Source organism: Triticum urartu, unplaced genomic scaffold, assembly GCF_003073215.2.
Source record: "Triticum urartu cultivar G1812 unplaced genomic scaffold, Tu2.1 TuUngrouped_contig_4262, whole genome shotgun sequence".
Taxonomy (NCBI): domain Eukaryota; kingdom Viridiplantae; phylum Streptophyta; class Magnoliopsida; order Poales; family Poaceae; genus Triticum; species Triticum urartu.
Genome location: NW_024114836.1, coordinates 1 through 16,273, shown reverse-complemented (window position 1 = coordinate 16,273; position 16,273 = coordinate 1). Strand labels below are relative to the sequence as shown.

The 16,273-nt window shown below is 47.9% G+C and overlaps 1 protein-coding gene across 1 annotated transcript; it reads left to right on the top strand.

Moving 5' to 3' along the window:
- Nucleotides 1-9,704: 9,704 nt before the first annotated feature.
- LOC125527577 lies at nt 9,705-13,321 on the top strand. Its single transcript, XM_048692095.1, has 3 exons — nt 9,705-9,855; nt 9,950-10,105; nt 11,728-13,321. The coding sequence occupies exons 2-3, from the start codon at nt 9,995-9,997 to the stop codon at nt 12,901-12,903; spliced, it is 1,287 nt and encodes a 428-aa protein (XP_048548052.1). The 5' UTR covers nt 9,705-9,855; nt 9,950-9,994; the 3' UTR covers nt 12,904-13,321.
- The last annotated feature ends 2,952 nt before the right edge of the window (nt 13,322-16,273 follow it).

Sequence of the window (16,273 nt, the reverse complement as noted above, 5' to 3'; positions counted from 1 at the left end):
GCCCCGCCGGCGCCGCGCTCAGAGCGGCCACGCAGAGCTCGCCTCTTCCGGCACGACTGGGCCTCTGTGCCGCACTACTGCAACGGCCTCCTTCTCCTCAAGAAGTTTCCACTCGATCTTTACGTCTGCAACCCGGCGACGACGCGTTATGCTTGCCTACCACGACCGTCAAATGATTTTTCGCTCTTCAATGTGGGCATGTTCCTGGCCTTCGACCCGGCCGTGTCTCTGCACTATGAGGTGTTCCTACTTTTCGACAAAGGGTGACTTTATTATTTCAAAATGTAGCATCAAGTGGAATGAGGTGTTCCTACTGAGAGGAGAGATCCAACCGGACAAGGAAAAGGCAATCTCTATGTTAGTGCTCTCGTCACAGACTATGCAATGGGTGAGCCGGGAGTTTGAGCCGCGGCATTGCGCCCCCGGGAACCTCTACGACGCTGTGACTGCCCCGCATCCTAGTGATATGACAAGATGGAACTCAGCTGAATACTGGCAAGGGTCACTCTACGTGCATTGTTGGAATAACGTTGTTATGATGCTGCACAACTCAGAGGAGGCCAATGACATTATTCCGCTACCAGGGAAAGCTTATAAAGATAAAGAATATGTATGTTTTACCACGCCACTAAGGAGGTCTGTCTTGGCAAGCTACGAGAAAGGGGTTCACTATGTGACATTTGAAAAATACGAACTACATATATGGATATTGACCTAATTAGCTGATGGCCAGGTGGGGTGGATGCTAACACACAAGGCTGACCTTGGTCGTTTTGGTCGTCAAATAGATGCTTACTCTTACATGGAGACGAAACTACAGTGGGAGGCAGTCGACAGCAAGAAAGCTCTATTTAGTTTGTTCAAACCTCGTCACACCAATGGCCAGCCAATTTCTCTCCTTAAAGGATACACAAAATTCCAAGATCTGAAGAGAGCCAAAGATCTTGGGACACAAACTCTCATAGGCGCTTCGCTGGCGCCATATCGGACGTTGTCGGGGTAGGGAGACACCAGAGAGACATTATTCCAACACGACATCACCGTCACCACCTCGTTGATGTCATCAGGAAACAATACATGAGATGAAGAAAAACATAATGGGTGGATGGGTCCCCACTCCTCCTACCGCCGACGAGGCCGTCAAACGGGCAAGAGAAGTGGACTGATGCAGCGGCACGGGGGGAACTTGGTGGCGGCAGATGCTACGTTGGACAGGGCAGCCTACATTTGAGTGTGCGTAGTTTGGCAAAGCAAGCAAATAAGCAAAGGCCAACGTTGAGTTCCCTATAGACAAGGTATCTAAAATTAGCCTAAAATGTTTCCTTGCCAAACTTTTAGGTTTTGCAAAATTTTGAAGTCAAACCACTGAAAAAGGTTTTTCTAGAGACCTATAGGCGTGTCGGTGCTTGTAGTTTAAAAAAATCGTTTAGTTTTTTCTGTACAAAAAATAAGTTCAGAGATTGAAATGATGTCCATGTTAATGGCAAGATAAGTGGTGTCAGACTTGAACACGTACGGCCGCAGGTCGATCCGAATCAACTCGCAATTCAACCTAGAATTGACTACGGAGACACTCTCTATTTATGCAACTTCATCGATCGCCCTAGCCTTCGTCGCTCTCCATCGATCGATCGGCGCCTTCATCTCTCTCCATCGACCAGCGCCCTCTGCGAGTCCAACAGCGCCCGCCCGGCTCGCCGGCCAGATGGACGGGACCGACGGCAACGGCATCTGCTTCCCTTACGACGTGCTCCTCGACATCCTCAGCCGTCTTCCCTGCCGCCCACTCGTTGAGTCCCGGCGCGTCTGCCGCACGTGGCGCGCCATTGTCGACGCCCACAAGCTCCTCCTCCCGCACTTCTTTCCCCGGGGCCCGTTCCCCGGCATCTTCACCACCAACTACGGATGCGCCAATAAATCCTCCTTCTTCGCCCCGTCCGCGCCCGCGCCCGCGCGTTCAGAACAACTAGGTGGGGCTTACGACGGGCCTGTCTTCCGGCATCCTCTCTTTCGGCATGACACCTTATCCGTGCTCCACTGTTGCAACGGCCTCCTTCTCCTCAAGAACAGGTTACGACATCATCTTTATGTGTGCAACCCGGCCACGGTGCGAATCGCTAGCCTGCCGCCATTGCCAGAGAAGGAAACGTGGCCATTTGTCGAGGGCATGTTCCTCGCCTTTGACCCGGCCGTGTCGCGGCACCATGAGGTTTTCCTCCTTCCAAAGGGAAAGATCCTACCAGAGGGAAGGACCCAGCCACAAACTTGGGTCGAGGTTAATTTGGAGCAGCTGCACTTGCCTATGTTGTTTGAAGAAGAAAACCTATCTGAAGAAGACCAAGAGGAGATAGACATCACATATCATTTTGATTATGTAAGAGATTTTAATACAACACCACCATCAGATGTGATCTCTATATCGGTATTCTCGTCACAGACCAATCAATGGGTGAACCGGGAGTTTGTACCGGGGCATTACGCCCCTAGGAAACTCTATGACATGGTGACCGCGCCACACCCTAGTCACGTCAAAATATGGAAGTCGGCCGAGTACTGGCAGGGGTCGCTCTACATACATTGCTGGAACCACATCCTTTTGATCCTGCGCAACTCGGAGGGGGTGTACAACATGGCGCAATTACCAGGTAGAACTTATATTGATGAACACACAAGTTGGTCAAAGTTGCTCGAGAGCTCTGTCGTAGCGAGTTACGAGAGAGGGGTTCACTATGTGGCGCACGACAAAATCCAACTACGGGTATGGACACTGGTAGAATCAGACGATGGTCAGGTGGAGTGGATGCTAGCACACCAAGCAGAGCTTAGTCACGAAATACCACAATGGACTGAGCCTAGAGTGCCATGGAAGGCCGTCGGAAACAACAAAGCAATTGCTAGCTTGTTTGAACCTTATAACATTGAGGAGAGCGACACATCTGATGATTGTGATGGGAACGATGAAAACGATGAAGCAGGAGACATCCATGAGGCGGATGGTGGCTTCGATGATACAGCCAGTAATGTTGATGACGATGGTCACAGTAAAGAAGATGTTGCTCACGAAGATGAAGATGACATATTCAAAAGTGTAGAGAGCTTTGAGTCCTCTTGGGACTCGGACGAAGACAACTTCATTGACCTACATGAAAGTTCCGAAAGCATGCCACGGGATTACAAGATCATAGGATTACACCCGCATAAGGAAGTCGTGCTCCTCCAAACCCACGGCGCCGTTACAGCATATCATATTAGGACCACGAGAATGCAATATTTAGGCTATGACCTCCTTAGGAACCCTTGCTCGAATGCCCATGGCATCGGCGCTGCATTCCCTTACCGCCCATGCTACGCTGATGCGCTTCCGGCAACTAAACTACCGTATTCCCATTATGGTTGGTGACCTGCCCCGTAGCATGTAACTATCTACAAGGAAGAACAAGCATGGTGAAGATGGACCAAGGTTGCTCATGGGCTGCATTGAGCCTTCGAGGATGGCATGTGGGGAAAGAGCCCACTTGGTCGGTCAACAGATTGCAATGTGTACCATCCAATTCATTACGAATACTGAACAAATATACACCACTTTGTACTTTGTTGGTTGTGATAACAGCTACTCCAGAATGTACATGTTTCTGCATATGTTCTACTGTTGTGTTAATGATCATCAATATCTCTGTTGTTCAGTTGCTCTTGATGAGCAGCAGGCTGATGCTGGTGACAATGAGCGTCGCTGGAAGTCCAACTGGAGGTGGCCAAAGAAGGAGAGGGTGTACCAAACTGCTGGGACCGGCGCGCCTGCTCACGCACGATCAGGTTTGCCGCCTACCCCAGCAGCAACAGGTTGACGGCCACCGTGCTCACCCACGCCAGGATCAGCCACGCGTTGGTCTCCGCCGCCCGGGAGATGACCGCCGCCGGTGCGCCGAGCAGCAGGACTGCAACGAAGCACAAACACAATGCAGAGTCTGTCAGTTTGTGGTGCAGGAGATTTGGCATGTTCAGATGGTTCTGTTCTTCAGTAGAATAAATGATTGGCCTATCTGAAACAAGTTGCGACCTGACAGTCTGGATAGCATCATCTAATACATTCAGACATCCAAACTGAACATGCCATCGTTTCATTTCCCAGGTTACTGCATTCAGATTAATTGTGATTTTATAATGTTTTGGAAGCAACTAGGAATATTAGATTTGCACAAAACATCCGGCAACTGACAAACTGGCTAACATCTAAAACATCCAGGCTTCCAAGCTGAATAATGCTAACACAAACTGCTTCAAGAACCACGACAACAACTAAGAAGGAAACAGTTTGCGTCCCTACCAAATTCACATATGCTGGACATGGACTCGAGGGGAGTTGTACCACGTGTATATAACTCAATGTGTACGTATATTTATGTAATGTATGTACGCCGGCCGTATATATATGAGTCGGAATTTGTTTAATACTTTTCAAATACGTACGGATAGGCGATCCAATCTGTGGTTGGATGGTTAGAGGGACTGTGGTATCTCCAACTCATCAGGGTTCAAGTCCTGGTGCTCGCATTTATTCCTAAATTCATTTTAGGATTTTCGGCGATGCGTATTCAGTGGGAGGAGACGTTTTCGTCGACGACGAGGTGACTACGATGACTTCGTAAATTTCAAAATGATATGCCGGCTCAGTCTTTCGAATGTGCTCATAGGGGTAGGGTGTGCGTTCATATGGGTGAGTGTATGCACGTGTATATGAGCGCTTGCGTCTGTACTATGGGGTGCTATCATCGACAGCCACAAGCTCGTCCTCCCCTACATGTTTCCTCCTTCTTCACCAACAACTTTGGGAATGACAACGAATCCTCCTCCTTCGCCCCATCGGCGCCGCCACGCGGAGCTCATGACGGACTTGTCTTCCTGGTTCCGGCATCCTCTGTTTCGGCATGACTCATTTTCTGTGCTCCACTATCGCGACGGCCTCCTTCTCCTCAAGAGTGGTTCACTTTATTCTTACATCTGCAACCAAGCAACGGCACAATACACTTGTCTGCCAGCGTATGAGCTATGGCAGTTCCACAAGAGCATGTTCCTCGCCTTCGACCCGGCCGCGTCACAACACTACGAGGTGTCCCAGGAAGGATCCAACCAGACGACCAAGGAAAAAACCAACAACAAGGCACAAATGTGAAAAAGATCCAACCACAAACTTGGATTGAGCTAGAGACCCTGGATCGAGATTATTACATGGAGCAACTCGCTTACCTAATTGTCTGAAGAAGAGCAACTATGTGATGAAGACCAAGAAAGAGATAGAGATCGACGAGCATTTTCGTTATGTGTGGGAGTCTGATACATTGCCGCCATCACGATTAGATCTGATAGCCGAGGAATTGTCAGTACCTTCACAACAAGGTAAGGATGGAGCTACAACAACAGAAGTCTGTCCATGTGTCGGCGGCCGATGAGTTACAGGATAAGCTGATCTCTATACAGGTGTTGTCGTCGTAAACCAGTCAATGGGTGAGGCGGGAGTTTGTGCCGGGACGTTGTGCCCCTGGGCACCTGTACGACATGGTAACTGCTCCACACCCTAGTCATGTGGACACATACGGTCCTGCATAACTCAGACTCAGAGGAGCATACGAATGTATTTTGCAACGCAGCATGGATGCATTATTCGGTACTACTAGCCATGGAAATAGAGCCAATGGTACTTAGGTACGTAGTACGTGGAGGTTGACAGGATGAAAGATTACATGCACACATACAGCCATTGATATACAGTATTTTCAGTTGCTACGCATCATCACCCTAACAATCAGACAAAACAGCGCGCGTACACACGCACGTACGCGGATGATGCATCCAGGTCCAGGTCTACTTGCAGGCTAGCCGCTTTAAAATACCTTCACTCATTCACATCAGTTACTAGCTCCAACTAAACAACGCCCGCAACCGCAATATAGCAGCTAGTGTGCATTGCTTTCCTTTTTTGCTTTTCCTTTCGGGTATGGGTAGCCAGCCAGCCCTAGTTAGTTGCCTGCTGGAGCCTGGTCATCCAGGAGAGATCGATGCTAAGCTAGCTGTGACTGATTTTTTCTAAATATAATAAGCCTGGATTATGCCCACTAGCAGTGCAATTAGAAGAAGAGGAGGAGAACAATGGCCATGCATGCATGAGAAGATTCTTTTTTTTTCTCTACAGAAGAAAGAAAATTCAAGAGGGGAAGGTGTGCACGTGTGCAGCGCAGAGCCACGCTGTCCGGCGCCAGTGGGTGACCGAACCACACTACTGCCACTGCCACCCGTAGTTTAGTTTATTCCCCTGCGTACGCGTACGGAGCGGCAACGCGTAATTAGTAAAATACTATATAAATACGCAAACAAAAGCGGCGAGAGAAGAAGATTCGCGCGAAAAGCCGCCAGCGGAGGAGGGGAGACGTAAAAGGGTGAGAGTGAGAAACGGAAAGAAAAAGAAAGAAAGGCGCCTTTTTCACCCCGGGGGGCCGCACGAGGGGCGCGCGGCGGCCTCTCTGGTCCGACGCCGGCCACCGCGGGCTGTGATTACCCGTGCCGCCGACGGGTGGGGCCGGGGAGAGGTCTGACGGCGACGTGGGTGTGCGGGTTGGGGGGGTTTGTGCGGCCATGATTGCATCTGCCTCACCACACGCACACGTGGGGATGGATAGCGCCATCTCATCTGCAGCCCCGCTCTGACCCAAATGCCCTCGGGTGTGTTCCCTTTGGGGGTAATTCTGATCGGTTGCCACTTGAGGTGAGTCGAGGTCAAAGAAGCAAATGCTTTTTTACCATTATCAACTCTTGTGCATTCTACTTTTGTGTTGTACACAACACCACCACCGAGGCTCCGAGAAAAAAAAATAAAGAACGTGATTTACATTGTTGATTGCCGAAAGTTTTCTTAATTTGGAGAAACGAAACATGTTGCTAAACAATTGTTTTCTGCGCGCGTACATGCGGGTTCTTTGGTTTGATAAAGTAAGTTGCTCCCATCTTGGTGGACCAAACTTATGGTCTAGCCAAGATTTGGCGGAGCGAAAATAAGATAAAACTTACTTTTCTTACCCTCTTCGTCCACAATTACTTGTCATAGAAACGGATGTCCGTAGATGTATTTTTAGTTTTAGACACATCCGTTTCTATCCATTTCTGAGATAAGTAATTCGAGATGAAGGGAGTACTATCAACATAAGTTCTTTGACCAGGCGGACATCAACTTGAAAACAGGGACACACGCACCATGCGGCACGCATGGTAAGCTATCTAAACCTTTTTTTTTGAGCGATGTAAGCTATCTGAACTTGATGGGAAAAAAATATACACGTATTCTCCGTAGCATATTGTATGTGGACAAAACATTTCTTACAAAGACAATGAACAGTGTAGTACGCATAATGTACAACAGACTATAGTAACCGTTGCATGTCTAACAGGCCACACGAGCAACCGTGCAACATGTACAACATACTATAGAAGCAAACCATGCGGCATATATAATAGACCACGAGAGCAACCACACATCATGTACAAAGGACAGGGCCGGTCCTGAGATTTATGGGGCCCGGGGCGAGACTAGAATTAGGGGGCCCTCAATATAAACATCACAGTAATATTCAATATATGTATATGTGAATATTATTAATTAACAGTATAGTAAAATGCATGCAAAAATCAAATAATTTGCATTTTGCCTTAAAGTTTACCTCTCACATTGGTCGATGCAATTATATTTATATGGTACCAATGTAAATCTCATTCAATAATTTTTTTAAGTTACCAAACTATTTAAGCTCCCTTGGAAATTTACAAACCTCACATCGTTTCTACTCACTATATAGCTATTTAAAAGATGTTCATGCTTCTTAGCATATCTCGGCCATCATTCAAGTGCCTCCTTATACATGTCCTTGATAAAAGAAATTGTTCTTGAAGCATTCAAACCATCTTCTAAGCTCTAGGGATAACACGGATAATGAGTTAAATGTCATAAACTATATGAGAAAACTGATGAGCGGAAGATTCAGTATATTACTAGAAATCATCTCCAGATCCAAAAGACGTTATTTTCTATCAACTTTGATCCTGGAGATTATGTTGAATTTTTTTCTAAAAGGAAGGAACTATTTGAATGTTTTTGAGAAAAGGGATTTTGCAGAATCACCACAAAACCATAAATTGATCGACAAGTCTCCTACAGAATTTGACGTAACTTAGTGGTCAATCCTGCTTCAGTAGACATCAGCCCATACTCATAATTTCTCTAAATTGAACAGTAACACCACAAACCCTAATTTTTGGATGCCAAACTTAAATCCTGCTCATGGTGACTATTTCTTTCGATCGAGCGCAAGGAAGGGGACAAATCTGAAAATCCATACAGTCCCACAAGATTCGATCAAAAAAGAGCGAAGCTATACTTACAAGGGCCTGAAGACCAGCGTACATATGTGCTCCTCATCCCCCTTCCTTGCATCGACTGCGATGGCCTAGCCGCGATTGGGTCCTGAAGTTTGGCATTGGCGGCGCGCGATGGGCATCCACGACGGAACAAAAGGAGACGAGGGCATTGTGCGCTAGGGCCTCGGCAGGATTGGTCATGCCGCCCATGCATTGGGCCAGGCCCAGTATCTCAGCGAGAGGAGGGATGGATGGATCGCAACGATGAAAACAGGAAAACTACAACGTGATCTGACCTGCTGCTGCGTAAAGCATACCAGGTCAAAGGGGGCCCCTGGATTTGGGGGGCCCGGGGCGGCCGCCCCCCCTGCCCCCCCTCAGGGCCGGCCCTGAGCGATCACATGACATGTGTAACGCGCTGCAAAAGTAAACATGCGGCGACGTGCGACCATCGAGTAACCACGCAACATGTGTACTGCAAAAGTAAACATGCGGTGACTTGCAACACGTATAACCAGACCATCGAGTAACCATGCAACATGTGTAACGAACTTTAAAATAATCACGTCATGTGTATAAAAGTCATCGTCAATTTTCAAATTGTTTGACGCAACTAGTAATCGCGTACCTGCAATACACGTCGATATTTGGTAGGACATCAACTGCACGTTGTATTAGGCAGGATATTAGTTTCGCGTCAATTGCATGCCTAGCAACTATATAGTACCATTATGAACAATATTAATTACACGCTAAATATATTAAAGCATTTAACGCTGGAACAATCTAAATCGTTGGATTGACATGATCTGACGACCGGCGTAAACAGAAGTTTTTAAACATCCTTTCGAAATGAGCTGTGGTAGTGCATGAGATCATTCCTTTTTCAAACGATTCGACGTAGCTAGGTAACTAATACACGCCGATATTTGGTACGATATCAATTGCAGATTGTATTAGGTAGGATATTAGTCTCGCATCAATTGCATGCCCAGCGACTATATATATTTACGACATTAATTACACGCTAAATATATTAAATGAGCTTTGGCAGTGCATAAAATCCTTCCCTTTTCCATAGAGGGGGAGAAGAGAGAGTGGGAAAGCAGGCAGGGGCAGGATGGTAAATTCGCGGAGGGCTGGCTAATGGCGTGTTTGACTCGAGCAGGGGTATAAGAATCCCCTCCAGTCTAAAAAATTTCAATTAGTTTCATTCAGTAATCATCAGAGGCGAGTCGAGTCCCCTCCAGTCCCCAACCCCCTCCTCCTCGCCGCCGCCGTCGCGCTCGGATCCGGCCCCGCCTCACCCCGCCAGCAGCTCGCCGCCTGATCCCGGGAGGCGGGAGGGAGGAGGGAGGAGCACCGCTCGTCCGGTCGGGGAGGCGTTCCCCTGCGCCGGTCGGGGCGGAGGGGAGATCCGCCCGATCCGCTGCTCCGGGGTCGCCTGCTTCGGCGGTGAGGAGCCCTGTGCCTTGCCTCGACTGCTCTTACTCTGCTCTTGCTTTTGATTTCGCTCTGGTCTCTGATTCGAATCTCCCTGCCCGTCCAGTTCGTCGGCTGCCGATCGATCCCGTTTCTTCGGTGGACTGACCCGATGGAGCGCGCGAGCGAGATGAGGCCCGTGCACAACAGCGTCGACACCGTCAACGCGGCCGCCGCCGCCATTGTCACCGCCGGGAGCCGCAGGCAGCCCACCGTGGAGCCGGTTCGTGCTTCCACCCCTGCCCGCTGTGTGAACTTTTGTTACCGTCCATGTTGCTGCCGCCTCGTATGGTCTGGTCGGGTCGTTTAGCGGGCTTGCTCTGATCGTTATGCTGCTGCGGTAGAGTTCATGATTGTTTAGTAGATGCATCGTTTGTGTATGCATTTTCAAGTGAAATCGCTGCTTTGTGCTGCCTCTTTGAGTCATTTGCCTCAACGAGAGCTTAGTATGATGGTGCATCCCGTTATCACCCGGTCGCCAACTCACATGTGCTTGTGATTGCATAGATGTGCTGCCTGGTACCTGGTTGCTGTGTAATAGTAACTACTTAGGTGTAATAGGTACATGTTCTGTACAGCATCAGAGTTCAGTTGGGAAACACATGTTACAAAATACGGACTCCCATGAGCGAGTTAGGACGGGGGATTAGTTACACAGGTTAGTTGTGCGCTTTGAAATATAGTTGCATTCTAGTACATCACTGCGGGCAGGTTTGCTTGCTTCACCTTCACTAAGTTGACTTGTAAACTTTGGTTACATCGTTTAGCAATACATGGTGGTGGGCAAAACTGATAGGAAATCAAGTTTTGCACCTGCCTGTATTTTTTTGGGGAGATGTAATTCATGTTTTCTCTTCAGAAGATTATTTATACCGTGTGCCACTTTTGGCGTCGGATGAAACAAACTATCAGCACTTAATACTTGCATGGAATTAACGGGCATAGTTGAAACGGTCTGTTTGAATTCTTGAGAGGACCAGATGGGACAAAAATATTCTCTCTTAGCTGGCGATATGCCACCAGCTATTATTTCTGTTTTTAATCCCTGGCGTTAGTTACTCCCTTTTTTAATGCATGGCCTGCTGTTTAGGCATTCGTCCTGTTATGTTAGTTAGTCACAGTTTTGTCTGTTCATGAAAAAAATTAAGGTAATGTGGTGCACCTATGATTGCTACTCTCCAGTACTTTTAGCTTGAACCACATGAAACAAACAGTATTGGTAGTGTCCGTCTTATTACAATAGCAGCCGGCACTTGCTGATGTGAGATGCCTTTGTAGTGGAGCTATCATTTTAACCCTGTGACTGCAAGTGGTGACTAATGACTACATAAAAAGGAAACAAGTATGTGGTATCTATACGTTACAGTTGTGGCTGGAATTATGGTTTCTCCCGTGTTTACTACTCCATCCGGCTGAGTTATCTGTTGTAATTTTGAGTGAGTTGTATGATTTACTTCTAGTATTTTTTTCCGGTTAGTTTCAGGCTAAGCAGCATGATGTTTCACTTTTCTATCTTTCATCACACTCATGACTGCTTTGATTTTAACAGTAGTTGTGTAGTATAGTTCGTATATCGTTTTCTGTTTTCTTAGAGAAGTTGCATATTGTTGTTGATTATACTGAGGAGCTAAGGGAGACAATTTAGTATAGAATGTATATGTCTAAGAAAAGTGCACATGATCCTGATTATACATAGGCATTGAACTCTTCAGTTCATACTTTATTAAGGTGCCTTGTTTATTTATGAACTTTTTATGCTGCCACATGCTATATCCTTTGTTAAAGACTGCATAATGACAGCTCTTTGTTTCTGTACTAATGAGTAGCAGTATTGTTCATTTGCAGAGAAGGAAATGGACTGATTGGTTGAGCGCATACTTCTGCTTTGGAGCTCAAAAGAATGACCGGCGCATCAGCCATGCGGTCCTTGTCCCAGAATCTGCATCTCAGAGGATAGATGCACCGGCACCAGAAATTCCAAATCATCCACCTCCCCAGGTCTTTCCCTTTGTTGCACCTCCATCATCACCCGCCTCTTTCCTCCAATCAGGATCTGCATCTATTATACAATCACCAATGGGCCCTCCATCTTTTTCGCCTCGCTCGCCAAACTCTCCGTCACCCACAGGTCCTCCATCCATCTTTGCTATTGGGCCATATGCACATGAGACACAGGTGGTCTCCCCTCCAATCTTCTCGGCCTTCACAACTGAACCTTCAACAGCTCCTTTCACTCCCCCACCAGAGTCTGTTCATCTGACAACCCCTTCCTCGCCTGAGGTGCCATATGCGAAGCTTCTGACTTCACTCAACAGCAGCAAGAATGGGGAAAGGGGTGAACTTCACTCATACCATATGTACCCTGAGAGCCCAATAGGGCGTCTCATATCTCCAAGCTCTGCTTGTTCTGGCACCTGCTCCCCATTCCCTGACCCTGAGTTGCAGACTTCCTCACAAAGCACTTTCCCCTCCTTCCCAGTTCGTGAGCCCCCAAAGATCCTGGATGGCGAGGGCATTGCTACACAGAAGTTGATACCTCGCCATATGAGGAATGGCGGCTCCCTTTTGGATGGCCACATTACAGCAGCTGTACCAGTCGTGGACTTCTCTGCAAGACTTCAAAACAATGATCATGCTATGGATCACCGGGTCTCATTCGAGCTGACAGTAGAGGATGTTGCCCGCTGCCTGGAGAAGAAGACCGCGATTTCTGGAGAATCTGCTGCATCATCTTTCCACCTTCCATCCAGCAACACGGGCGATCACTCCAGAGAATCCAATGAGACAAGGGCAGGGCTCTACGTCGATGAAACATACCATGACCTGCCTGAGAAAGCACGGCGCTCCCTGTCCCTCCGTCTTGCCAAAGAGTTCAAGTTCAGCAATGTCGATGCCCCTCATGTGGAGGAGACGGGCGCGCTCGGGTCCGACTGGTGGGCGAACGAGAAGGTGGCCGCGATCACAACTGAGCCGAGGAAGAGCTGGTCCTTCCGTCCAGTGGCGCAGCCAGGGGTCAGCTAACCGCCGCACTGACCATAACCTTACAACAGGAAGATACAAGTTTCTTTTTGCTTCTTTTGCTCCTGCAATGCAAACAGGAAGACACCATCATCTCAACTGCAGGAGACGCCAAAACCTATGCAAACGTTCAGGTTGTAGTGGCAAGTTAAAGGTTAGATATAGTGGTAAGTAATTCAGTGTCCAGCTAATCATCATTCATATAAAGAACCCAAAGGTGGTGATGCAGATCCTGGAACCCTCCCTCCATGTGTTGTTGATGTTGTTGTTATTGTCGTCGTCGTCGTTATAAAACCAAACCGCAAATACTTTTACCGTTGTAGCAGCGTGTGTTGTAATCCTGTTTTTAACTCACTTGCTAGCTGCTGTTGGACTGATGATGCTGTTTATGTACATAATAAACCTAGCCAGAATTGTAGAACTGTTCCTCTCAGCGGCATCGTCAGATGGAGCCATATTCTACCCTGATGCTCATCACAGATGACAAATTACTCCCTCCGTAAACTAATATAAGAGTGTTTAGATCACTATTTTAGTGATCTAAACACTCTTATATTAGTTTACAGAGGGAGTACTATTTTGTTGTTCATCTGTGTAGCTGGCTGATTGATTGGAGCCAGCATCAGAAAGCACTACTGTGATGTTCATCGCATGAATCTTCTGTGCCTGTTGGTGTGAATATTGAAATTACAATGAGAATCATGTTATCATCCAGGCTGTGCCTTGGTTGAACCATGTCGTTTCTGCTGCCAATATTTTGCCTGGCACCATCCAAGGAGTGCACAGAGGTCGGCAATGGAGCTGATGTCAATATTTTGCGACGGTGGCGAGCAATTTGGCTCTTCAATCTAACTTTTCTGCGGTGTATAAGTTGTTCTGCTGCCCTTGGGAAGAACCTGAGTATATAGGACCAAAAAGACAGAAAGAAAAAGAGAGATCCTGAAAGGGGCCTTCCCCCCTTGGAGAAGTCTGCAAATCTCTAGCCGGAAGCTACTACTGTCTGACGCATGAGATGAGCCACCAGAGATCATCTGGAGATCACGAGACAGTTTAGTAAATAGACGGGCAATAATCGTAGTAATAACTAAATATCATGACCCCGAAGATTCGTCAAGGGGTGCCGTTACACCACAACATCAGTCTCAGCAAGTTAAAAGGAGAGGGGGAAAAATCCATGTCTTCGAAGAAGCAAACAACAATGGCGGTAGAAGCAACAACAACAACAAAAATATGCGGATGACGACGAGTTCGGTTTTCGTCTCGTCCCGTCGTACTAACATGGGGGACAATTTTGATCATCATATCAATCTTGGGTCCCGTTACACCACAATTCAGAAAAAAAATATGGAGGTGAACTTGTACGATTGATTAGTGTAGGCCAACCGGCCGGCCAGGTGGCAACAAGATTAGGTTAGGTGGCAGCAAGCTTCATTGTGGAGCGTTAATCATGTGGTGATATTTTTCTCTTCTTCTTCCTCCTGGTGGGCCCAACAACTCAGCATCGACCAATCCACATCCGGCTGAAAGCCAGCCGGCGCAGCAGGAAGCAGGAAATATCACAGCACTGCCCCCCTCCCTCTCCATGACGAACAAGGTGAAGTTTAAGGAGAAGCAACAGGACACGATTAGTTTTAAGGTGATGATCATTAATCGAGGACAGGAACATGGGGGTGCATGGCTGAGGGTTCAGACAAGCGACGGATAACGTTGATCGGGCACCAAACCAACCCAAATCACATCCCACCACCCTCCACATCAGCAATCAATAATCTAATCCAGCTCCCCCCTCTGCCTTCGCCGTCGCGCCACCCCCGGTGAACGCGTGCACACCACCATCTCCATCTCCATCCCCATCGCCATCGCCGTCGCCGTCTCAGGGCCCGACGGTGTTCTCGCGATCTCCTCCGGTCAATCATTGTGAGGTCTACATTAGTAGCAGACTAGCAGTGATACCAAAAGTTACCTCACTGGTAATATAGAATGGTATCCAAGCCAGACAATTACTTCTATGTCTAATTAACCTGTCAATTTTGTGCCAGCAAATGTGAAAGTGACCTCACTAATTACCCCTAATCATTCTCTACCACCAAGTCAAGAGCAAGTCTTTTTGTACCAGGATAATTATTTTTTTCAGTTTTGCTAAAGCACATCTAGATGTGCCATAAGTATTGCACATCTAAGTCCTATGTCATTGATCTTACGTCGAGATTCGTGTGGATATTTCCCTTTTTCTTTTCTCTTTATACTTGATTCACTCATTTAGATGTGCAATAACTAAAGCACATCTAGATGTGCCCTAGACACACCCTTATTTTTTCACCTCTCCTTTTCATGCACCATTGTCCAATCAAAATCAACCTCTCCAAACCAAAAAGAGTGATGCAAAAAATGCACTTCCCCGTCCCATAACATAAGAGCGTTTTTGACACTACAATAGCGTAAAAAACGTTCTTATATTATGGGATGGAGGAAGTACTATACTATTCCCGGCGCCACAAAAATCCAAGGCCGGTCCACCTCCATGGCAAATTCTCAACAGCATCCATCGCCATTAATCATGGACGTGCATGTGAGGATGCGGTGAGAGCACCGGGACAGAGTTGGTCCGGCTCCACAGGAGCCAGCCACATTTTCTCTGTTTCCGGAAATACAGAAAATATTTTCCTCATTTGGTTGCAGACATCCCATCGACTGGTGGGGGGAGCCGCAGGAAAATAATATCCATGGCGGGCAATCTACTAGGAGGCCATGTGGAGCTCGCCAAGTGGTCAATGCCTCGTTGCCAAGTGTTCCATTGTTAACCTCTTCTGGTGACAAGTAGTTTCCCCACGAGCTCCACGAGCAGACCAGCTCCTCCCTCCTCCTCCTCCTCGTCGTCCTCCTCCTCAGCGTGTTCTCGGGGATACCTCCATCCATGGAGATGGCGGCTTCTAGCTGACGAGGCTGGTGGCTTCCGGATTGGTACGTACGTGCTGCTGGTGCATGCATGATTGCCGCTTGCGCCCCCACCATTAGTTGGTTGGAGCTTACTCCGGCTCTTGTCCAGCTCTGCTTTTGCGAGCCGGTGGTTGCAGATCTTAGCTCCTGTTCGTAGCTAGCTAGGCCACAGATTGCAGATTTCTTTCTAGGTGGAGGATTAGTTAGGTCGCTCGCTCTTCTTGAATCGAATCTGGAGGAGAGGAGAGGAGATTCTTGCAGATTCAGTAGTGTAGAGGAGAAGCAGAGATTTGAATCTTGAGGGTGGGGGCAAGCAATGGCGATGGAGCCGGCGGTGAAGGTGGCGCTGGGGACGGCGGCGTTCGGCATCTTCTGGGTGCTGGCGGTGTTCCCGGCGGTGCCCTTCCTGCCCATCGGCCGCACGGCGGGGTCGCTG